The sequence below is a fragment of the Stegostoma tigrinum genome, chromosome 20, assembly GCF_030684315.1.
Source record: "Stegostoma tigrinum isolate sSteTig4 chromosome 20, sSteTig4.hap1, whole genome shotgun sequence".
In the NCBI taxonomy this organism is placed as follows: Eukaryota; Metazoa; Chordata; class Chondrichthyes; order Orectolobiformes; family Stegostomatidae; genus Stegostoma; species Stegostoma tigrinum.
Genome location: NC_081373.1, coordinates 28028255 through 28054112, shown reverse-complemented (window position 1 = coordinate 28054112; position 25858 = coordinate 28028255). Strand labels below are relative to the sequence as shown.

The window sequence follows — 25858 nt, the reverse complement described above, 5'->3', positions numbered from 1 at the left end:
CCAACATCAGCTGATATACAAGATGACTCATTATTACCTTCTCTTTGAGGCAAAGTGTCCAAAGTACCCAGCTTTGCTAGTTCTGACAACAATTGCAATTAAGAAATTCATACAAAACCCACATCATCCTACTGCCCCACAATATACTTCTAAGCGTAAAATTCAGTGAATTAAATCTGATCAATTTATAATAGCTCTGAGGTGACCTCACATTGGTTTTTCACTTGCTAAACCTCTACACATAATTAGATGAAGCAAACGCTGGTGGAATACAAAATAAAACCAAACTGATTTAAATACTCAGGTTTAACAACAGCTATGGAGAGAGAAAAACAGTGAATGTTTCAAATGGAACGGACCCCTGAGCCAGAACTGAAGCAAGGAAGAAATTTGATGGGTGTTAGGGATGGGACATGGGGAGGTGCAGAAAGAACAAAAGTGAACGTCTGTAGTAGGATTGAGGGCTGAAAAGGCTAAATCAAACCATGTCATGGAACTAAAAGCAAAGAGATGGTAATAACTACCGATAAGAACAAACATGTTTGTCCAGAGAAAGTACGAATGGGAAGATAATGAACAGCTCTGCTGAAAGAAAAAACAAAAAACTTCAAAAAACAAGATTCAGGGCAGCACAGCAAAATCAAAATTGTCTGGCAGATGTTTGCACTGAGTGTTACTGGAACACTGCAGCAGCCAGGGGACTGAAATTTGAATGGAGGAATTCTGCAAAGCAGTGACATGCTTGCATTTGGTCTCCGCAAATTAGAGGAAACCAAATTATCAATATACTGGAAAATGAGTTAGAGGAGGGTGCCTGAAACAAAGGATGCTCCATAATCCACAAAAAGACAGGTGTAACTAGTAGCCAAAGCAACATCTTTTATACGAAGGGATTATGAACAATTTCTCTTCGATCAATTTGTCTGTGACAGAACAAGTTCAGCCAGGCGATGGAGGGTGCTGACTGACAGATGTTGGTGGGACCTTTGTTCAAGGTAACATTGAAAAGACCTGTTTATGGGCCAGACCAAAGCCCTTCAAGGGGATAGCCTAGACTCTAACTATTTTTTTTAAAAAGGCACTTGCCAGACATTGTGCCCCAGGTACAATCCAATTGGTCGAACGACTCTACTTTAAGCAAAACACGCTATTTCTTTCACTACAGTTAAAATACAGACAAAATTTAAAAATGGCTTAACTGTAACTCTATCGAAATACTTAACCAAATAGTATATCATTTAACCACTACTAATTAAGTGATCCAATGTAGCAGCATCCAACAACCTTGGCAAAGGCAAATAGACAGGAGAGCTTAAAAACATAAATCCAGCAACAAGGACAGAACATCAGCTTTTGAACAGAGAGCGTGAGAGCGCGGGCTTCTTTCAAAATTCTATTTTCAACTGAAAAGTGCAAACCCTGGGTCTGTATTCTTGACTCCACCTATTAATGCTTCTTTTGTCTGCTTTCAAAGAGAAACAAAGCCACCTACATTGCTGGGCTCAGCAAACAGTTTAGTTCAAAGTTTATAACACTTCCTTTCAACAGAAACATGACAGAACAAATCCTTCCTAAAGGCATGTCTCATAACAGACTGGAGGGGGTTGGAGGTGTAGTGTCACTAAAGATCCACAGTCAAGAGGCAGCATTTCAGAAACAGTTGAAATAACAGCGTCCGAAGAGTCACAATAGACCACACAGGGACTGGACGAGGGAAGAAAGAAATAGGATCAAGTTAGGCAGAAATAATGTTCAGTGAAACAGACACAGGCTGAAACAATGGGCCCATCAGATAGTTCTGTTCATGGGTTTTAGAAAAATACAAGTAGGTTATTCTGAAATAACAGAGTGCGGAGCTGGAGTAACAGCGGACCAGGTAGCATCAGAGCAGGAAAGCAGACGTTTCGGGTCAGGACTCTTCTTCAGGAATGGCCATTCTTCAGCCCAGTTCTGAAGGGTCCTGCCCTGAAACGTCAGCTTTCCTGCTCCTCTGTTGCTGTGTTCCTTTGACGCCATCATCGCCAGTTCTTACTATCCCTGGGTGGGTTATCCTGAGTTGGGAATATCACTCACAACGTCTCATCCCTTTCCATATAATTGCAAGAAGTGTAACATTACACTCCTCTCACAGAGAGATCCCAATACTCCTTCCAGATGAAGAAGCAATTTTATTTGCACTTCTCCAATTCAGATTACTAGTTCTGGTATTCAAGACCCTTTTAGCTATATATTGGACACAAAACGCAGAATTGGTGATTGTTTTATACACCATCACCATTCACTCTGCAAAGAAATAACGCCAACATGTGGTTACTTGCCATTTTAATTCACCTTTTTGCTTTCATGCTCACATTTCTGATCCTGCTGTGCTGCATGTTCCAGTGAAACTCAAGAAATAGTATTTCACCTTCCAATTAAGCACTTTACAGCTTGCTGGACTCAATGGTGTTCAACAACTTCAGACCATGAACTCCACCCTCCACTTTGACTCAGTTTTATTGCTATGAGCTGGTCAAAATTTTGATTTTTCATTTTTGCCAACATTCTACCTGAATTTTTTTAAAAGCACATTTGTGTTTTCAGGCAGAGGTGTTCATTATGCTACTACTCATATTCTATCAAAGTACACTGCTTCTTTACTACAATCATTATCATTCCCATCGCTTTTTGTTCCAAGATATTCCAAGTCATTAATTCTCCTGCCTCTACATCCCACAGCTTCTTCAATGTTCAAGTGCTCATCCTGCCTCTCCACCTTTTCAACAGGATAAAACACATCAGATTTCGACCTTCCTTCAATTCTGAACAGTTAATTTGACATGAAATGTTAACTGTCTCTCTCACCAAAGGTGCTACTTGACCAGCTAGATATTTCCAGCACTTGGGTGTTACTTCAGATTTTCAGCATCCACACTACTTCAGTTATGAGAGGTATGTAAATCTCTGGTCATCAACTAAAGAAAACAGTGTAGTTAGTGTGCTGCCTTAAATCTTTCTTGGAATATTCCAGCTTGCACTTAACTCTATGTCAGATTTGAAGTTAGTCTTATGCTAGAAACTGAGATGTCTATAACTGAAAAATAAAACTTGAGACCAATACTTAGACATCAACACTGACTGAATGAAATGAATTAAACCCTTATACAGCATCACACCTCAAAGTCATGCAATATTAAGAAACAAGAATATCAAGGCTTCTAGGCAATCAAAAATATCCATTTCATTTTAAGTAAAATGTTCAAATTGCACTGGATTATTCTATGATAACATATGGATTCGCTTAGGAAAAAAAATTACGTGGGGTCAGGGTGGAATGTGAATTAAAAAATTAAGACTCCCAGTGACAGAAGAATTAGGATTTACTTCCAAGCAAGACCTCACACAAGAGTGAACTGAATGAAGATCAAAAACATTGCTGCACTAATCAGGCATCTTGTAGTTGCGTTTTCTCTGCCAGTAATTTCCACGTGAAGGTTGGACAATGAAGAATGGTTGAAATATTCTCCAAACAGAAAGAAAAACACAAAGGTAGATTTCTGTTATTCACCTACCATTGCATACATTTCCATCATAGACATTTCAAAAAAAAAATGTCCTTTCATATCTCTAGATCAGGTGGGGATTGAACCTGGACCCTCTGACTCAGAAGTAGGGACATGACCACAACATCATAAGAGCCCCACCATATAACACCTACACTTCAATACAGAATTCAAACCGGAACTTACAATCTATACCAGACTTGAAATGTTAATTCAGGTTCTCTCTCCACAAATGTTGGCAGACATGCTGGGTGAATTCAGCAGCCTCTTTTTTTATTTAAAACAAAATGTAACTGATTTATAGGTTCTTAGTACAGAACATGCATGTCCAAGTCTCAAACTAGGAATCTCTACTGCAGTTTCAATTGAAGTAGTGGTTTTTCATAGACATCAAATGCAAAGGAGCAAAAGTTCATTTTGTTTTCATCACAACTCTGCTGGTTAGCTTTATTGTTTTTCGTCTAATCTGAATAATGTAGCAATGTCTGTACACATACACAAGTGAAAAGTATTTAGTTGTATTCTTCAATAAGCAGTGTGCTCCACTGCTTTATCTAAGTGGTAGGCAAAAATTTACTGGAGTTTAGAAAAATAATATTCTAACAGGACGAGACAGGTCAAATGCAGGAAGGAAATAACTGATGACCAGGGAGTCCAGAACCAGTGGTTACAGACTAAGGATATGAGAAAAGTCATTTAGGACTGAAATGATGAGAAATTTCTTCACTCAGAATGGTGAGCCTGTGGAGTTTTCTGCCACAGAAATAGGCTGAGGACAAAGTACTGAATGTCTTTGAGGAAGAGACATATAATTTTTGGGACTAAAGGAGTCAAAAGGTTACGGCAAAAGCAGGATGAGGGTACGGAGTTGGATGATCAGCGATGATCATACTGAATGGCATACCAGGCTCTGAGGGTCAAATGGCCTACCACTGCTGCTATATTTCTGTGTGTACATTTACAGTAGAGATAATTCTTATTATTTAACATTACATCATATGCTACACAACCCATTTCTGAAGCATCACGTTAACTTTTATATACAAGATCAACTACATTAAACTTTAACAAGCAATCACTGAATACTTAAATTGAAATTTTAGATTTTGATCCTATAGGGCAAATTGTTTGGCTCACTACCTTCAGCATGCAAGTCATGTAAATGCATAAAACAAGAATTAAATGTGAATTTATATTTCAGACAGTAATTCCAATTCCTTAGCATCCCACCGAATGGTTGCTCCATTACATTCCCCATTGCTTTCCTAAGTAAATCTTCCAATCCAGACCAGAATTCTGACCCAGCAGAGAGATGGAATGAAGAATGATCAAGAAGCTATAATTAACTGATTAAGCAAACAGAGGCAACACAAATAACACAAAGATAATGAAGTGTGAAGCTGGATGAACACAGCAGGCCCAGCAGCATCTCAGGAGCACAAAAGCTGACGTTTTGGGCCTAGACCTTTCATCAGAGAGGGGGATGGGGTGAGGGTTCTGGAATAAATAGGGAGAGAGGGGGAGGTGGACCGAAGATGGAGAGAAAAGAAGATAGGTGGAGAGGAGAGTATAGGTGGGGAGATGGGGAGGGGATAGGTCAGTCCAGGGAAGACGGACAGCTCAAGGAGGTGGGATGAGGTTAGTAGGTAGATGGAGGTGCGGCTTGGGGTGGGAGGAAGGGATGGGTGAGAGAAAGAACAGGTTTAGGGAGGCAGAGACAGGCTGGACTGGTTTTGGAATGCAGTGGGTGGAGGGGACGAACTGGGCTGGTTTTGGGATGCGGTGGGGGAAGGGGAGATTTTGAAGCTGAAGTCCACATTGATACCATTAGGCTGCAGGGTTCCCCTCCACCCACTGCATCCCAAAACCAGTCCAGCCTGTCTCTGCCTCCCTAACCTGTTCTTCCTCTCACCCATCCCTTCCTCCCACCCCAAGCCGCACCTCCATCTCCTACCTACTAACCTCATCCCACCTCCTTGACCTGTCTGTCTTCCCTGGACTGACCTATCCCCTCCCCACGTATACTCTCCTCTCGACCTATCTTCTTTTCTCTCCATCTTCGGTCCGCCTCCCCCTCTCTCCCTATTTATTCCAGAACCCTCTCCCCATCCCCCTCTCTGATGAAGGGTCTAGGCCCGAAACGTCAGCTTTTGTGCTCCTGAGATGCTGCTTGGCCTGCTGTGTTCATCCAGCTTCACACTTTATTAACTTGGATTCTCCAGCATCTGCAGTTCCCATTATCTCTATCACAAATAACACAAACCTTTGTTTACACTCCTGAACTTTAATAACTTCTTTAAGTGGTATACTACGAAGTGGCTCCTTATCCTGCAAGAAAAACAACTTGTTTTATAAATCATGCTTCCATCCAATCAGGCATTCAAACATTTTCGAACTTTAAGGAAACAAACATTATTTATAGTTGCAGCAATTACTGTCTAACAAGGATGTTTACATCATTTCTCAAGTTTCCAATTTAATGTATAGTCAACAAATTTTCAATTTGTAATAAAAAAAGGTGGCTTTCACAACTTTCATGTGCCAGGAAGTGGTTAAATTAGCAGTCTTGATTCAAAGCATAGCGCAAAGTAGTGTCACCAAATAAAGAAACTGTGCAAACTTTCATGGTAAACTGTTCCATTTATATATCCAGTAAATCAAATATTAACCTATAGTGACATCAAGGGGCAAAATGAAAGAAAGCTAATAACACAAGCAATTCTGTAGCAAATACATAAGAAATAGGTGATGAAACATCAGAGCCACAATTCTTTCAGGCATCCAAAATTTACAGAGCTAGAAAAAAAGCAAGTTGTGATCATCATTTACTTTGCTTAGAAGAACCAAAATTAGAACCAACTGCACCATTCCTTTTGCATACATATACAGCTTTATCTAAACATTTTTGCACAAGTCCGATGGCACTCTGAGTAACATAAGTAATGTCAACAAATTTAACAACAGTAATCAGCAGACAATTCAACTTGGTTACAGTCCTCAGTCTTCCAGCTTTGTTTTTCAAATTAGTAATGCAAACTCTTAAAAAAAGCAAATTAATCAGAAAACAAAGAAGCTGCTAATTATTTCAATTAATCTGTATACTCACTGTTGAGAATTCTAAACTGATACTAAACTCAAATTTAATGCCATCACTGACTGAGGTAGAGAGAGAGAGAGAGAGATGGAGCAAAATAGAACTTAAGTATTTAGAGACTTCCATCACAATTGAATTTAAACTGATTTACCAGTTGGCTTCCGTACAAATTTTGCACCAACTAATGATTTTATCGTGGAAAACTATACAGCTTGTTATTTCTGACCAAATTAGGTGAATTTCATCATAAGCTCGACAGGTTTGAACTGGTTAAGAAACTCTGGAGTAGTAGTTTAAATATTTGTTCTCTAAAGAGGAAAGGATTCTTTCTCCACTGTTGAACATGTTCTAACAGTTCTGTATCAGTCTCTGAAGAGTAGTATAGGCTATGCACTTTCCTGAGATGAAATTTAAAAGAAAATTCAACTGCACGCTACAAATTGAAAACAGATTATCATAAGTTCAGACAGGCAATCTCCCCAGGTTGCAAAATATGCTGCTTTTATTACAAAGTATTTTTTCCAGCTAGGTTATACTTGTATCTACTGTGATTACAACGATTATATAGTGTTTGATAGCGTCAATGCCCCAAAGTGCTTTACAGTACACTGTCAAGTATAGTCGCTACTGTAGTATAGGAAATGCAGCCAAATTGCAGACAGCAAGATCCCACAAAATGAAATGATGCAGGCTATAAAGATAACATGTTCTTATGTTGCTGATTGGGATAAAATGCCGGTTAGGGCAGAAGAAGAACCCTTAAATTGTCCATCTAACGAGAAACACTGCAATTAGAATAATGGGAGGAATATGCCTTTATCTTAAAAGGCATTTTTTTTCCCTCCAGTAGGAGCTATGACAAGTTTTCTGGCACTCTGAACATGTTCAGATTCATGTACTCATGATTGCTGCTGTGAATACCAGCATGAAATTTTGCACTGCACTGTATACAGAAGTTTGGTTAAATCAACCACAATATATTGGACAAAAGCACAACTATATATTTGCACAGTTATGAAAACGCCTTTTAAAAGGTAGATTTGGATTTGCTTCTTTATACAGAACATGTCATTTTCTTAGTTTTCACTACTCTCTTACAGGTTAAGAGTGGTTTTAAGGATGATCAACAATGTTATTAACATGACACCAAGGAGCTCAGGTCCATCTTACCAGGGAAATAAAGCTAATGCAAAACTAGCTTATTAATTCCAATGAGAATTTAACTATCCTGTTACATTACTTTTCTTTTAGAATTAACAGTTATACCAATAAAGACTCCTCTACGTACTGTGAGAAAGCGCTTACCATTACTTCTAAAATATTGCAGGTGCCATCTTGAAACCTGAAGGTGGACAAAGTAAGCAAACTTGCATCAGCCTGAATGTTTTCTGATGCAAGGTTTTCTGCAACTTTATCAGTAAGAATTGATCAATACAGTTATGCAAGTGATTCCATAACTTTGTAATTATGTGATCATCACTTATTAGCGATGCCAATAATGATGAAAGATTGTAAATTATTCAAAATTAAAGGCAGCATACCAGATCAGATTTATAATAACTTATCGAGTTTTCATCTAGTATGAAATGTCTTCTTTTCCAGTTTTTCATCTGTAAAGATAAAAACTACAATTAAAAATAAGATCAAATTTTACCAAATTGCTGTCAGCATACGTAAATTTTGTCATATTCATCATTTAGTTGAAAAGATCACCTTTGTTGTATTGAATAACTGCACACAAATACTTGCCTGTAGTGTTAAAAACAGGTAAATAAACCTCTATTCTGCACATTTGGAGTATATATTACTTAACTAACTCAAATTACACTTTGTTTAATGTTTGCATGCTTCTGTCATAACAGCTGAATACTAATTTCAGTTATGATCATTCTGCATTAGAATTTTCTTACCGTCATAGAGTCATATAGTACAGAAACAGGTCCTTCTATCCAATTCGTCCATGCTGAGCAGGTTTCCTAAACTCAACTCTTCCCATTCACTTGTGTGTTTGGCCTGTTTCCCTCTATACCTTTTCTATTCATGTTTGTCAAAATGCCTTTTAGATCCTGAATTTTACCTGCTTTTACCAATTCCTCTGCCAGTTTATTCCATACACACGCTACTCTCTATGTCAAAAAGTTGCCCCTCTTTCTCCTCTCATCTTAAATCTCTGGCCTCTAGTTTAAATTGAAGGGTACAAAGGAGTGACTTTTATGAATAAAGGGCTCAAAAGCTTGTAGAATGTTTAAATCTTTCCAGCCTTTGCTAGTAAAGGCTTCTTGAATAAAGTCATAGAGCTAATTCTTAAATAGAATCTAACTGAAACATGCCAAGACACCAAGACCCTAAGGATCTAAAGTTGAAGCAAAATGCAAAGTTGCCTAACTGAAACATAAAAGAATCATATGAATATGTGCTACTATGGCAATGATCTACAATCAGACAGAGTTTAATATCCAAAATAAATCCTGGTTACTCACAACTGCTCCTTGTTTAACACAGTAACCACTTTTAATGACTGCTTGATCAGATGTAGGCTTGCCAATAAAATATGCTAACTGACTTTGAGAACGTTTCAAATTATTTTTCTCAATTCCTTCAAGACATTCCATCCCCTCCTGTCAAAAAAAAGAAGAAAAAGTAATTGAAGGCAAAAATGAATGAGAATTAAATCTGCTCTAACATTATCATCAGTAGGTAGTCATACTTGTATATGTGATTTGATGTCTACACAGAGTTAACACATTAACATTTTGCCAGCATTTGAAAGCAACGTTCCAGACAAGATTGGCTTGAATAAGTTTCAAGTCTAGACCCCAAGATTAATCTGGCCATAATCAGTATACATACTTCTGTCAGAGGTTAACAATATGAACAGAACTTGTTAAATTGCTGGGGCTGTATAATGTTGATAAGAAAAATCTACTTAAAAAGAAATTAGAAACGAACAATTTTTTTTAAAAAAAATCAATGACACTGACATGACTGTCCAAATAAGATTTACTTCCACATGTTTCAAGCTACAAAGTGCAAACGTTTGAGGTAACAGCACTTTCGCAATCTTATGAATGATAATAGCAGGCATAACTGTAGCAATCCCAGAGTAAAAACAGAACCACCTTCAAAGGTAACTGCTGTTTCAACATCTGTAGTAAGTCACAGACAATGCATTAGAAAGTTAAATCACAAAATATATAAAGTATCAAATCGTCATGTAAATGTGTGACCAAAATTGATTCTGCATAAAGCTCTTCCTTAACTTGTATTTCTCATGACACCATTGCATAGATTTATTAGATTCGCCATTTCCCTTATACACCTTTTATCAGCCTTGTGATGTGACTGACACACATTAAAATCACTAAAATTAATTTCATTTACAACCAAAGGTTCTGAATATTTTAGTCAAACATAACACTGGAATTTTTAACAAAAGTTTATACATGATGATTTTCATAACTTTGAGTTAAACAAAGTCTGAACTTTCAGCCAGTTCTAAGTTGGACAGGTATGTTTCACAAATACATTTTGCTTGACTATTATAATTCGATATTTACATTAGTGTGATCATTTTGTCTTTCACCTGATTAGTCTGTGTAATAATGGGAACACCACCAATAATTTCGGTCTTGTATGGCCCTGGCTTCCTTCCACACGGCCCCTCCATAAGACAGTTTTGGTTGTCTGCGCTCACTTGAACATCTGATGGTTTTGGAACCTGTTTTAAAACAATCACAGCAGCAATGCAACATACGTGCAGCATGGCTCAAACGACAAATTTTTATCTGCTACTGAAGAAATTAACAGCAAGATTATCCAAGGCCAATGGTATTGACATGCTCTAAATTAAGGTATTTCACAAAAATAACAATGCTTGATATTTTCAGATAAATATGCAACTTACAACTAGTCACTGAATTACCACGCAAGTAGGCATCATCAGGAAAATACAATTAACACACACAAGTAAATAGCATGTAAACATATTTCAGAACATTTTTCTGAGAGTAAGTGAATATATACATACATTGCAATATCTCATTATCAGTCCTAATACCAGAGAAAAATAGCTCAAGATATGAACACAGGTTTTCTGCAAATTGTTTGTAATTAATTTTGAATGTAAACTGTCATTCAGCACAAAAAGCACTTCATGAAAGCCCAACAAAATTCCACAGTGTGCTACCTCAGAGGGCAGTCAGGAATCAACAACATTTCTATCAGGGTGAATCACATACAGATGTGAAAAAGGTAGAAGTAGTAAAATTCCAACGCCAGAGAACATTTGTGAACAACAAAAATCCAACAAATTCATAGCCATTTTTATAATTATTTCACAGCTTGCTTTAAAAACCTATTTAACTTCTCAAAGTTCCATCATAACTTTTCTGGATTGTTAGCTTTGCCAATGGTGCAAAGAAAGTAGGGCTACACAAAGGCCCACGTCATCACAAGGAATCTGCATGAGGGGTTATATTGCTTGAGGAAGCTGCAGAGACAGAGTGAGGCCATGAATTAATTAAATGAGAGTGAGAATTACAACTTGTTAAGAAAGCAGTAATTTGAAACTTACATTTCCAAAGTTTACTGCTTTTCTTCCCAGTTAGACATGAGGGGCCCGGACAGAAAGCAAGTTGCTGGAAAAGCTCAGCAGGTCTGGCAACATCTGTGAAGGGGAAAACAGAGTTAACGTTTCAGGTCCAGTGACCCTTCCTCAGAACAGTTCCGAGGATGGGTCACCGGACCCGAAACGTTAACTGTTTTCACCTTCACAGATGCTGCCAGACCTGCTGAGCTTTTCCAGCAAGTTGTTTCAGTTCCTGATTTACAGCATCTGCAGTTCTTTTGGTTTTTTATAGAATGCACGGACACTGATTAAATACTTCTGATGTCTATTCTGAGGAAATGAGAAATCAAGAGCCAGTGTACACTAGCAATTTCAGGGTAGAATGTGGCAAGACCTGGAATTGCATAAAATGCAGGGAGCAGAACTTTGGATAAGCTGAAGTTTACAGAGATGGAGAATGGGAAACTGACGAACACTATGCAGGTCATTCTATTCACATCAACACACAGCAAAATCTCTCCCTTTTTCCTTCTACTATTTCATTCCTTTGTTATAGAATCATACAGAAAGAAAACAGACCCTTCAGTCCAGCTTGTCCATGCCAAGTTTCCCAAACTAAGCTAGAACCATTGACTTGCATTTGGCCCACATCCCTCCAAAACTTGTCCTATTCATGTACCTGTCCAAATGTCTTTTAGATGTTACTGGAAAAGCTCAGCAGGCCTGGCAGCATCTTTGAAGAAAAAGATCAGAGCTAACGCTTCGGATCCAGTGACCCTTCCTAGCAAACACTAATCGATAAGTATTATAAAACTGATCAGGCTAATTTTCTCCACTTCTTTAAGTTCTAATCATCTACTTAAATTAAGTAAACTTGAACTTCACTTTTAATAAAACAGAGAAACAAAGCAAACTTCAACAAAATATAATGTGACACTAGTTAAATGACTTAAATGTTGTTACAAAGAACAGAATATCAGCCAATACACGATGCGTATTTCATCATGGTGAAATGCGAATCACCAGTTTTATCCAAATATTTCCAGTAGGACTCAAATAATGAAGTAAAACAGTGTTCTAACTTGCCTAACCCTTGCAAAATGCAAAAGATAAAAGATAGGTATTTCCTAAAGATAAACATTGAACTAGTAAGCTAAAATGTTGCACCCACCCGCCTACTCAGGTTTGTAATAACTGAAATTCCTTTATTTTACATTTCTGAGCAGCTACATAATTTACATCCTCTGAATAACCTAGCTGGAATTGATAACTACTTGCCAGATTTTGAACTCTGGAATGAAAGTGACATTACTATCCTTAAAAAAACCAAAAGTTCTACTGTTAATTACTTCTCATATCCAGCTGGACTTAGGGTTTTTAGGCTTTGTTTGTTCTCTAATCACCTTGAACACTTTTCATTTTAATTATAACTTTCAAGCTAATGATTTGCAATTCAATTTTTTTTACTAAGTTCATTTGCGAATTTTTCATTTGATTATTGGAACAAGAAGCAATTTCAGATTATATCATCCTGAGTATCAATTTTACAAATTAATAAATGGTGAGAAGCATTTTTATAACTCTCCTGATGAATCCCCAAAAATCAGAATAGCACTCAGCATCATGATTACCATTCCCAGAGTTTTGCAGGTAAATTATATAATCGGGAATCCTTTGTGCTTCCAATTACCTAGATTTACAGATAATTATGGTTAAACCATCTTCAAACGTCATTTTAGAGCAAGGCCAAAGCAGTACATAAATATAAATGCTAATTGGACATGTATGTCTCCAACAGCCCAAAACATTTCTTTCCTTCAATTACTAATTTGTCTTTTAAACACCTCACCTGCACGTGAATATTGCAGAGGCTGCAAAGGACATGTTAAAACAAATGAATCATCTCATTAGTATTTAAATAACACGCTATTTTGTTGCTACATTATTCCAAAAAATAATGTCTTATGTAAACAGTAACATTGGCAAATGATAAATAAAATAAAATTTTGAAAAAGTCCCTCATATAATACAGAAATTATGATACCTATGAAAGAATAAAACTGAGGTTAGAAGAGAACTTGTAAACAATACAATTTTTATCCTTTTAGTGACTGTATTACAGTGATACCTCAACAAGCTTGACTTACTGTAATCTTGGTGGCTTTGTTCAGTATATTCACCCACTCAACCAAGTCCTGCTGATCATTCGCTTGCAGAAAGTACTTTCGCATTCCAGCATTAATGACTGTTAGGATACAAATTAAAATCCTGATTCTAGACTAATTGATAAACTATTAATACTTTAGTCAATGACCAAATGCATTTCTCTTTGAAAAGCACAACTGGGATTCTGCGAAGAATTCATATGCAAGTCCTAACACAACCAACTCCATGGAAATCACCCAGCAAGTTGAAATTTCCAATGGGCAATTACCAGTGTCTGGAAGTCTCTGTACTGATGGCCAACTCTAAGTTAGTGTTATTATTAGAGTTGATTTTAAATAGCAACCATGCTTAGAAAGTAATTCAACTTGTACCCTGTGGGATATCTTGAGGCTAATAAGGTGTTACAATTAATACTGTTTTGTGATGCTTCAGTGCAGAATGAGAGTGCATACCGGACAGTGATTACAATGATTGGAAACATAACTAAATTAGTGGCACTGACTAATAATCATTTCAAATGAATAAATGCAGTTTTAGAAAATACTTACCAAAACAGTACTCTGCTTTTGGCCGCTGCTTTGTTGCATCACTGACCTAGCAAATTACAAGTATCAAGTTAACAAGCAAAAAATATGGTACACGTTGCCCCTTTTGCAATTTTGATAATAATTCAGAAGACTGCTAATTAAACGGAGGCAAAAAAATTGTATTAAAAACACCCTCAGAATACATATCTAAAACAATATAATATTATGACATAGTTTATTTGCTGAAATTCAGAAAACTACTTTATACATAATAGTGAGCTTTTGTGGTTCCAGGTCATTGCAAGTAGACGTACGCCGTTGATACACGTTGCTTATTATAAATTACAAAGGAACATTTACAACCATGCAAAAATGAAATTCATTAGGCACAGTCCATATGCATCTTTCTATAACTTTCTTTGACTCAGTTGGTAGTGTATCTGTCTTAGCCAGAAAATTGTGGTATCAAAGTCCATGAAGACTTCAACATGTTGACATTTCAGTGCAGAACACGAGGAATGCTACCTTAGCAGTTGAGATGTTGAAGTACAGCCCTATCTGCTTGTTTAAGTAGTCAAAGATACCAAATTTGAAAAGGAAAAGGACTTCTCACATATGTCTAGCAAAAATTGTAATCATTTGTTTATGATAACTTGCTGCATGGAATTTGACTCCAAAAGGAAAACTGAACAAAAACTAGAACAAATAGTAACTAAAGATGTTACACTCAACAAGCATGCACTGGTGTTCACAGAATAGCAAGTCACAAATGCCACAGAAGTCAGCTAAGAAAAATATAGAAAAAGATGTACTTAAATTGGAGTTTATCACACATGGGAGAAATCAGACAATTGTGTGCAAAATATACCAAATATAGTGTTTTTCAATGGCTCAGCACAGGCCAATAATGGTTAAATAATCAGTAGTAATAGGAAGCTAGCATACCACAATGGTTTTATTTATTGGCTTGAACATATCAATACCCAATAGAAAATTCAAAGCTTTACTCCAATTGAAATTTAAATCTACAGATCTTTAAAGTGCAATACTGAGAAACAGAAGCAATTAAGGTGCTCAAACACATTCATCCGGGCAATTTATGATAAAGAATTTTGTTCCTGCATAGGTTTCACTTGGAACACCATTCCCAACCCTTGTAGTGTATGGCACTGAGGTGTTTGAAAAGGATGCAAAGGAGGGCTGCTGGACGAATTGCCAATATAAAGCATCCTAGTTACCAAGAGCGTCTAAGGGCTGGAGCTCTTCACTTTAATAAAGCACAGTCCAAAGAGTGATCTGATTGAAGATTCTGGAAGGGTTATAGAAGACTGAAAAGTAGCAAATACAGCTCCTCTATTCAAGAAATTACAGAGACAAAATGACAGGAAACTACAGAGCAGTTAGCTGATGCCTGCCTTTGGAAGATGTTGAGCATTAATCATTAAAGGAGGTTAGAGCTGGATATTTCAAAAAAACTCACTAACCAGGAAGAGTCAGGATGGTTTTGTGAAAGGGAAATCATGTTTAGCAAATTCACAGAATTCTTTAAAAGGAAGAATTTGTGCTTTGGCTAAGGGGAAACCCACCGACGTACAGATATTTAACTTGCAGAAAACTCTTGCAAGGTGCCATATAAAACATTATTGCACACGTACAAATACATGGTGCTGAGGATAACATGCTAGAGTGAACAGAAGATTTTCTGCCAGTCAGTCAAAGTCTGCATTAATAGGTTTTGTCCACCCACCACCCCGTTCCCCCAAATCTGGCAGGATGCAACAAGAGGAGTGCCACAGGGGACTGTGCTGGGGCTTCAGCTTATTTTTTGTTTTATAATTTATAACAGTTAGATATGGCAGTGAAATCATGATAGCATGATTTGCAGATATCACAAAGCCAAGCACAGAGAGGACTGACGGAGGTTGTGGGCATAGGCCGAGAGTACAGGCTAAGAGTAGACAAAAGACTGACAGAGTATAATGTAGAAAAATATGAAATTGTTCACTTTAACAGAAAGAACTTTTAAAAAAGTATGACTTAAATGGAGAATGAGAATTCAAGTGCACAAGTCAAAAGAAGTTAACATGTAGGCCCTGCAGCTAAGAAGGCTAAACGAATGCTATTCTTTAATGTGACAGGTAATTAAAATAGAAAGGAGGCGGTTATGCTTCACTTTTACAGGTCATTGGTGAGACCACATCTCTGATAGTATGCATAGCTTCCATCGCCCTTATTTAAGAAAGGATGTAAAAGCATTAAAGATGGTTGATATCTGGAATGAGTGGGTTGTCTTTGGTGAAAACGTTGGACAGAACTGGACTTGTTTTCAGTCTGAGATCCTGAATAATCTTAAAAGGTGGACATGAAAAGAATGCCTGGAGGGGGAACAACTTTAAAATTAGGTGCTGCCCTTTTAAGAGAGAAATGTTTTCCCTCAGCAAGTTTAGAGAACTCTGCCACAGAAGGCAGAGTCAGTGTAACTAAGTATTTTTAAGGCAGAGGTGGACAGATTCTGGTCAGGCAAGGGTATCAAAAAGGTCAGCGGCAATAGGTGGGAATGTGGAATTTGAAACACAGATTAGCCGTAATTTTGCTGAATAGTAGACGGACTTGAGGCTGAAATGCTTACTTTCACCTAAGTCCTATGTTTGTACTGAAGTTTTAAAGTCACAGACAAAACAGATCATGGTTTAACTGACAATGTGGTCCAATTGAGTGGGAAGGATTAGATAACACAATTTCAGAACATAGAACATTTTAGAGCAGTACAGGCCCTTCAGCCCTCGATGTTGCGGCGACCTGTGAAACTAACCTGAAATAACAAGGTGTGGAGCTGGATGAACACAGAAGGCCAAGCAGCATCTTAGCAGCAGGAAAGCTGACGTTTCGGGCCTAGGCCCATCAGCTCATCTAACCTACACTATTCCATTATCATCCATAGTCCATTTAAATGCCCTTAAAGTTGGCGAGTCTACTACTGTTGCAGGCAGGGCATTCCACGCCCTTACTTTTCTCTGAGTAAAGAACCTACCTGACATCTGTACTGTATCTATCACCCTGCAATTTAAAACTATGTCCTCTCATGCTAGCCATCACCATCCGAGGAAAAAGGCTCTCACTGTCCACCCTATCTAATCCTCTGATCATCTTGTATTAAGCCACTTCTTAACCTTCTCCTCTCTAACGAAAACAGCCTCAAGTCCCTCAGTCTTTCCTCATAAGACCTTCCCTCCATACCAGGCAACATCCTGGTAAATCTCCTCTGCACTCTTTCCAATGCTTCCACATCCTTCCTATAATGCAGCAACCAGAACCGTATGCAATACTCCAAGTGCGACTGCACCAGAGCTTTGTACAGCTGCAACATGACCTCATGGCTCCAAAATTCACTCCCTCTACCAGTAAAACCTAACACACCATACGCCTTCTTAACAACCCTATCAACCTGGGTGGCAACTTTCAGGGATCCATGCACATGGGCACCAAGATCTCTCCGCTCATCCACAATACCAAGAATCTTATTGTTAGTCCAGTACTCTGTATTCCTGTAACTCCTTCCAAAGTGAATCACCTCCCTTTTAGGCATTAAACTCCATTTGCTACCTCTCAGCCCAGCTCTGCAGCTTATCTAGGTCCGTCTGTACCCTGCAACATCCTTTCGCACAATCCACAACTCCACCAACTTTAGTGTCAACCGCAAATTTACTAACTGATCCTTCTATGCCCTCATCCAGGTCATTTACAAAAACGACAAACAGCAGTGGCCCCAAAACACAGCCTTGCGGTACACCACTATTAACTGAACTCCAGGATGAACATTTACCATCAACCACCATCCTTTGTCTTCTTACAGCTAGCTAATTTCTGATCCAAACAGCTTAAATCACCCTCAATCCCATGCCTCTGTATTTTTTGCAATAGCCTACCGTGGGGAACCTTATCAAATGCTTCACTGAAATCCATATACACCACATCAACCGCTTTACCCTCATCCACCTGTTTGGTCACCTTTTCAAAGAACTCAATAAGGTTTGTGAGGCACGACCTACCCTTCACAAAACCGTGTTGACTATCCCTAATCAAATTATTCCTTTCTAGATTATTATAAATCCTATCTCTTATAATCCTCTCCAGTACTTTACTCACAACTGAAGTAAGGCTCACTGGTCTATAATTACCAGGGTTGCCTTTGCTCCCCTTCTTGACCATTTGCTATCCTCCAGTCTTTTGGCACCATGCCTGCAGACAATGATGACAAAGATCAAAGCCAACGGCTCTGCAACCTCCTCCCTAACTTCCCAGAAAATCCTAGGATAAATCCCATCTGGCCGAGGGGACTTACCTATTTTCATACTTTCAAGAATGGCTAACACTTGCTCCTTATGAACCTCAATTCCATCTAGTCTAATCGCCTGTATTTTAGTATTCTTGACAACATTGTCTTTTTCCTGTGTGAATACTGACGAAAAGTACTGATTTAGCGCCTCTCCTATCTCTTCGGACTCCATGCACAACTTTCATTTTAAGTTGTGTAAAGTAAGATGAGGTTCAATATCAGATGGTGAGTCTTTTCAGAGGCAGATAAATTGGATAGCTGCCCACCATTGCTAAATCTGCATCAACACTGTCATCAAACTTTGATTCTGTAGAAACCCTTATTTTCAAAACAAAATTTACAAGTTGGAAAAGTAATATCGATGAGAACACCAAGCCTAGGTTACATCCCAAAGTAGATTCAAAATCTGAGGTTTGTAACTAGCCACTAAAATATTCCTATTGTGTTAAACAGCATATTGGTGATAGTCAAATACCTCATTGAAGTAAACATACAACCTTGCATTACATACCCATGTACCGGATTTCTCTGCATTTCAAAATGCTATCATTTTGAATTTTCTATTTGCTAAGACAAACAAATTCTATAAAGACTAGTTAATTACCTTTGAGATGTAAGTAAGTTTAAGAGCCCCAACGTGTGATGCACCTGATGGCAGATTCTAAAAATTAAGCAAATAAAGAATGCGCCAGTTAAAATGAGAGCAGCTGCAGCACAGGCCTTTTCAGACAATGTGCTTATCCGGCATTACAAAGAGGTGTGCTGCAGTAATGAAGCCTTTTCCTTATAGAATTTCCTTTGTTGGCTGTAAACGTGCATCTATGAGACAAATTGCTAATGGCAATCAGCATTTTCCATGATGCCGGCTTCCAAGAATTGAGACCGCACCATCTTGAAACCAGTGAACAATGCAACAGTGTTTTTGCTACATTTTATTCCATGACAAATTAAGTAAGGTTTATGCAAGAAATATTCATAGAACGAAATTATTACTTTTCAGAATTTAAAATGTCCTTACATGTAAATTTATAGTTTCAACTATTAATTTTAAACTTGTCTTCAAGCTTCATCAGAAATGTTCTTAACCATTACTAAAAACAAACACTTGCTAAAATCTGCCTAGAATGACTGAGCTAACTTTATATAAACTGTTTTGTTCCTGGTATAAAGCAAGTAGGTTCAAGAATCGGCAATGAATTGCTCAATTGTAATGCAGACTTGCACATTAAAATATAATCAGAAGTGGTACCACATTTACCATTGACATTGTATTTTATGAAGCATGTTGCGGTCTGGGGTAGAACCCAGTCCGATATAAAACTACCATTTGTGGAAAAAGTATGATTACAGTATGAGTTTAACAAAGTTGTTCAAAATCTGACCTGTGGATTGTCCATATACCATAGCAAACTGTCAGCTCGAGTGTCCAGTATGAAGTATCGACGCAGAAATTTTCCACTGTTTTCATTTTCTTCAATGTCTAGGAATCCACAAATACGATTCTGTCGATCCACATAAGGCATTTCTGATGCTACACATCACACTGCAAAAGAAATTAACTGGACTCAACCAATGCCCCAAACAAACTGGCATAATTTGAAGTGGATTCCAAATTGTATAGTACCACCTTGTTTTTTTCCCTTTGGTAAAATGTTATGACCCCAAATATAAATGTCAGATTGCAGCATCGAATTGCTCAGAAGCTGCTCAATGCACTGCACACTGCTATGTATTTGCTTGAGTAATCGGACTTACTATGTAAGCATACTCACAATGAAAGGATGGTGCTGGCATAAAACTATATTATTGACTCTTCTGGTGTGAACACTAAACAGCCTTTCTAAAGGAAGTGAATTAATATATGACTCCACTACTGGAAGATACTCCCCCACCCCCCAAAACAGCATTGGCTGGATTTTCTTCTGGGGTTGAGGGGAGGGAATATTACAATGGAATTACGGAATTATTTCTAGCACAACAGGCCAAGACCAGTTCTTGTACTCATAAAAACATGTCCCACTTAATTCACTATTATTTCCATAATTCTAACCACTTAATTTGCTATCCTTTGTGAGAAAGGGAGGAGAAACTATGGTTCTCTCAGGAATGCACATTGAAGAAATCTGAAGATGAACTACACCCTACCCAATTTTGGCACGTATCTTTTGGAGAATGCCTCAACTGAGAACAGGTTAGGGAGGCAGGGACGAGCTGGGCTGGTTTTGGGATGCAGTGGGGGGAGGAGACGAGCTGAGCTAGTTTTGGGATGCAGTAGGGGAAGGAGAGATTTTGAAGCTTGTGAAGTCCACATTGATACCATTGGGCCGCAGGGTTCCCAAGGGGAATATGAGTTGCTGTTCTTGCAACCTTCGGGTGGCATCATTGTGGCACTGCAGGAGGCCCATGATGGGCATGTCGTCTAAGGAATGGGAGGGGGGAGTTAAAATGGTTTGCGACTGGGAGGTGCAGTTGTTTATTGCGAACTCCGCATAGAGAGACCTGAGTGTATCTGTGCACAGGTCACTGAAGGGACCAGACAGTGGTGTGAATAAAAAATACAATATCCTTAGTTTATTAATACAGAAATAGAGTACAATAGCAGGGAAATTATATACGGGTTTCGTCAGAAACTTCAGTTGAGGGTAGAAAGGAGGTTTGGACTGTTCTCCTGACTCAGAATGCAGCTAAAAGGAGATCTGATAGACAATTTCAAAATCATGAGGCGTCTGGATAGAGCTGATAGTGAGAAATGGTTTTCACTCAAAAAGGATCAAGAACAATTTGTAAAAGAAACAAATGAGACCTGACAGAAAAAAAACTCTTTCACATAAAGTGCATGGAATTGACATATTCAAAAGGGCATTGAATAATTATTTAAATACAACCAATGTGCAGGAGTACGGGGAAAAGACTGGCATTAAGTCATAATACTTATTTGGAGTATAGGTCCCTTCAGAATGAATGCACCAGTACCAAGTTTTAATTTTGTTCCAGTTAAAGTTTTTGGACTGAGCCTTGTTCACACTCCATGGCACCTATTCATTTTTCATTTCAACCATACTTAGTGACAAAAAAAATGCTCGCTATGTGTTACCAGCATGCACTATAAAGTCAGCAACCTGGATTCAAAAACAAGTTGAGTTTCATGATACATTTCAGAATAAAACATGTTTGTTGTTTAAACTGTCAAACAGCAACTAAGAACAGGTAGAGTTTTGTTTTGGCTTGTATAAAAATAAAAACTGTAAATTTTAGGTCTAATTAGTCTAGTATGTATTTTAAGAATGGGGGAGAAAATGGAAGGCATAATGTACTGTATAGTACTTTATACTATACAAAAGTGTAACCATATCATATGGTTAAAATTACACTCCTAGTTCTGCAGGATGTAGAAACCAGCCCACATCCCAGTTATACAGACAGTAAAGTAATACATATGAAAATACTTCCAAGTAATTATTTTTTCAAGTACAAAGATTCTATTAAACTGCATCCTGAACGTACAAAGTAGTTCACCCACATCACCCTTAGGCCAACAGTAATCACTGTTATATTCACAACTGTTTTGAGAAGCAATGCAACATAAAGGGCAGCATGGTGGTTCAGTGGTTGGCCTCTCAGCACCAAGAACACCAGAGGCAGGTTTCATTCCAGCCTTAGATGACTGTGTGAAATTTGCACATTATCCCCATGGTTGCCTAGGTTTCTGCCAGGTGCTTTAGTTTCAAACCACAGTCCAAAAATGTGCAAGCTAGCTAGATTAGCCATGGTAAATGTAGAGTTATGTAGAGAGAGTTATGTAGAGAGAGTGGAGAGGCTGAGTTTGGGTGGGACGTTATTCAGAGGGCTGGTGCAGACTCAATGGGCTAAATGGCTTCTTTCCACACTCTAGAGATCCTATGAGAAAGGTTTCCAAGTAAGTTACCGTCATTAATACAGGTGCCACAATAAGGCAACATAGCACTTCTCGTGTATTTTACTTGTAAAATTACATATGACAATGAATTCTAAATATAAAGGGATAACAAATGCATAATTTTCCTGTAAAGCTTAATTCAATTCAAATTCCCTTTGATAATTTACAGAACATTTTTAAAATTTATAGCTTCAGTCATTTGCATCCACTTACAAAATCAAGTTGCAAGCTTCTGAGATTGTGAATGAAAACACCTTCTGAACTCACCAAAAGTTGACCAAGATTTTATGTAAACTTACAAAGAATTCTGTGACTAATTATGAGCTAACTAGAATAGTTTCCAGTAATAATCACCGCTGACATTTTTTTTGAAAATGCAGCATAGCTCTATATACACCAAAAGGAAACAATAAAATACTTTGTTAAATCAGTCATTCACTACACTTTCAATACCAGATTCCCTCATCCAACACACAAATAACCTTTGAAAATACAATTGCATGCTTGGACAAATCATGAGACTGAAACAGAAGCTTGCCTTATTACATATAACTATACAGCACAAACGAACTAAATTGTGCATATGTTTAAACTAAATACCAGTTTTTGGGGTTCACAGACACCAGGGACCCCACAAACTTGATTAGAGAGTGTTTGAAGTGAAGGAACACCTAGGGAACAGTGACCATAATCTGATAGGATTCACCCTACAATATGAGAGGGAGAAGCTGGAATCAGATGTAATATTATTACAATTGAGTAAAGGTAACTACAAAGCCATGAGTGGGGAACTGGCCAGAGTCAACTAAAAGAGGAAGCTAGCAGGTAAGATGGTGAGCAGCAAATGTAGAGGTTTGAGTGTATTTTGGAAGGCACAGCAAAATTTCATCCAAGGCAGAAGAAACATACTAAGGAGAAGATGAGACAACAATGGCTCACACAGGAAGTCAGTGACTGCATAAAAGCAAAAGAAACAGCTTACAATCTGGTGAAGATCTGTGGAAGCTGAAGTATTGGGAAGCCTGCAAAAACTTGCAAAAAACAACTAAAAAAGCAACAAGCAGGGAGAAGATGAAATATGAAAGTAAGCAAACTAGTGACACAAAAGATATTCAAGTTTTTCTCAAATTTACAAAAAAGGGAAGAGAGATGCCACAGTGGACACTCGACTGCTGGAAAACAAGGCTACATAAGTACTAATGGAGAACAAAGAAGTGGCAGAGGAACTGAATAGGTAATTTGCATCAGTCTTCACAGTAGAAGGCACCAGTGGCACAGCAAAATGTCAAGAATGTCAAGGGCAGAGATAAGTGCAGTGGCCGTGACAAAGAGTTGCTGGGGAAGTTAAGGATCTGAAGGTGGATAAATCACCCGGATCAGATGGACATCAGCCCAGAGTTCTGAAGGAGATAATTGAGGAGACTGTGGCAGCACTGGGGTGATCTTTCAGGAATCAATGAATCCAGGGCGGGTTCCACAGGACTGGAAAATGGGTAATGTAATGTTCCTGTTTAAGATGGGAAGGAGGCAGAAGAGAGGAAACTATTAGCCACTTAGCCTGACCTCAGTCACTGGGAAGATTTGAGAGTTCATTATTAAGGAAGAGATTGCAGAGTATTTGAGTTGCATGGTAAAATAGGGCTGAGTCAACATGGCCTCATAAAGGGGAGGTTATGTCTGACAATCAGATGTAATTCGGAGGTAACAAGCAAGTTAGACAAAGGAGAGCCAGTGGATGTGATGTATTTGGATTTCCAGAAGACCTTTGACAAAATGTGATAAGTAAGCTAACAGGCCATTGTATTAGGGGCAAGGCACTGGCATGGATAGAGGATTGGCTGACTGACAGAAGGCAAAGAGTGGGTATAAAGGTGTCTTTTTCAGTATGGTATCCAGTAATTATAGTGATGTTCCGTAGAGGTAAGTGTTTGGGCCAAAACTATTCATATTATATATTCACGATATGGACGAAGGAACTGGGGGCATTGTGTTGTTTGTAAGCTTAGCAACAAAGATAGGTGAAGGGACAGATAGTGTTGAGGAAGCAGGGAGGCAGTAGAAAGACTTGGACAGGCTAGGAGAGTCTATTCCACTTGCCATTCTTTGGCCAATGTGGGAAAGTGTCAGGTTATGCACTTTGGTAGTAAGAATAGAGGCACAGATTGTTTTCAAAATGGGGAAGGGCTTCAGAAGCCTGAAGGAAAAGGGACTTAGCAGTCCTAGTTCAGGATTAACATGCAAGTTAAGCCGGCAGTTAGGAAGGCAAATACGATGTTAACATTCATTTCATGTACAGATGAGGCTGTATAAGACTCTGGTCAGATCATATTTGGAATACTGTGAGCAGATTTGGGCCCCATATCTAAGGATGGATGTGCAGGCATGGAGGGGGTCCAGACGAAGTTTACAAGAATGCTACTGGGAACAAAGGGCTTGACGTACGATGAGCAGTTGAGGGCTCTGGATCCGTGCTTGGAGTTTAGAAGGATGAAGGGGAATAGCTCTTTGAAACCTAAAGAGTACTGAAAGGCCTGGATAGAGTGGATATGGAAAAGACGTTTTCACCAGTAGGAGGCTAGGACACAAAAGCACAACCTCAGTGTGAAGGAACAACCATTTAAAACTGATAGGAGGAGGAATTTCTTCAGTCAGAGGGTGAAGAATCTGTGAAACTCAATGCCACAGAAGGCTGTGGAGGCCAAGTCATTGAGTTTATTTAAAACAGATAGACAGGCTCTGGATCAGTAAGGGGATCAAGGTATGGTGAGAAGGCAGGAGAAAGGCATTGAGAAACATATCACCACGATTGAATGGTGGAGCAGACTCCTTGGGTCAGAGATGCAGAATTAGGCTATCTCCTGTTCACACAGACACTTTCCAGGATAGGTCCATGAAATAATGTACAAGCTCATGCTTAGTCAGCGTCGAAACTAATATGCCCAAGTTGTGGGAGTCATTGGAAAGCAAGCTACTAAGTGACAATGAAGGACTGCTTACACTTCAACAAGTGTAAATGATCAAGTGCAGTATTAATATCATATTGTTAAATGTGGTCAAAGCAATAAACTTTGTTATGAGAATGGTTACATGGTCCAGATCAAAAGGGTTTAGGGTTTTATTACAGGTTTTATGGCTCCAGGGTGTCAAACTCAGGGCCAGAAGAAACTTGTTTTTAAATGGCTATTATAAATTATAACACCAATATGAAATGGAAGAACTTTAGTTTGAAGACAGTTTTGGTTATTTTCCATAAGTGCACTACAGGTCTATGTACTTAACCTTTAAAATTAAGTATCAAAATTCTTTTATATGATGATTTCTTCTTAGAAACTTAGTTTGTACAGATTTCACATAGTGTTAAACATTTGATTCCTGGTAATTCCCACCTCAGTTGAAAACCAAAGAAAGTAGTATTCTCTTTCCAAAATTACTTTTAAATTAAATTGTCCCAGGCAATAGCAGCAACTGAAATGACACAACAGGAAATAGCTATTTTAACCGAAACATACTGACAGACTCTGGAATGCTCCAGAACAGTTTGAAGTAGCAATTAGACAAATGGAATAGTATTAGTTATTTGGATTGAGTGGTGCTGTATTATCTTCATTTACTAACTTCATAGCTCTGCATTAACAGAGAACAGCAGAAGGAAAAACATGTTTCAAAGTGTCTGAATCCAAGGGGCCAATCAAAAAAGAGAGACAATAGGA

General features: G+C 38.2%; 1 protein-coding gene across 6 annotated transcripts in view; it reads right to left on the bottom strand.

Annotated features, from left to right (window-relative positions):
- The window catches only part of plekha1b (pleckstrin homology domain containing, family A (phosphoinositide binding specific) member 1b), a 74463-nt gene that overhangs the window by 12354 nt on the left and 36251 nt on the right, over positions 1–25858 (bottom strand). For all 6 annotated transcript variants that reach the window (XM_048550876.2, XM_059653068.1, XM_059653071.1 and 3 more), the window contains exons 2-9: positions 19615–19775; positions 18837–18893; positions 13918–13963; positions 13351–13448; positions 10220–10354; positions 9117–9254; positions 8178–8246; positions 5806–5870 (exon numbers count right to left, since the gene is read on the bottom strand). In XM_048550876.2, coding sequence (XP_048406833.1) covers positions 5806–5870; positions 8178–8246; positions 9117–9254; positions 10220–10354; positions 13351–13448; positions 13918–13963; positions 18837–18893; positions 19615–19755 — 749 coding nt within the window. In that variant the 5' untranslated portion in view covers positions 19756–19775. The remainder of the gene's footprint in view (positions 1–5805; positions 5871–8177; positions 8247–9116; positions 9255–10219; positions 10355–13350; positions 13449–13917; positions 13964–18836; positions 18894–19614; positions 19776–25858) is intronic.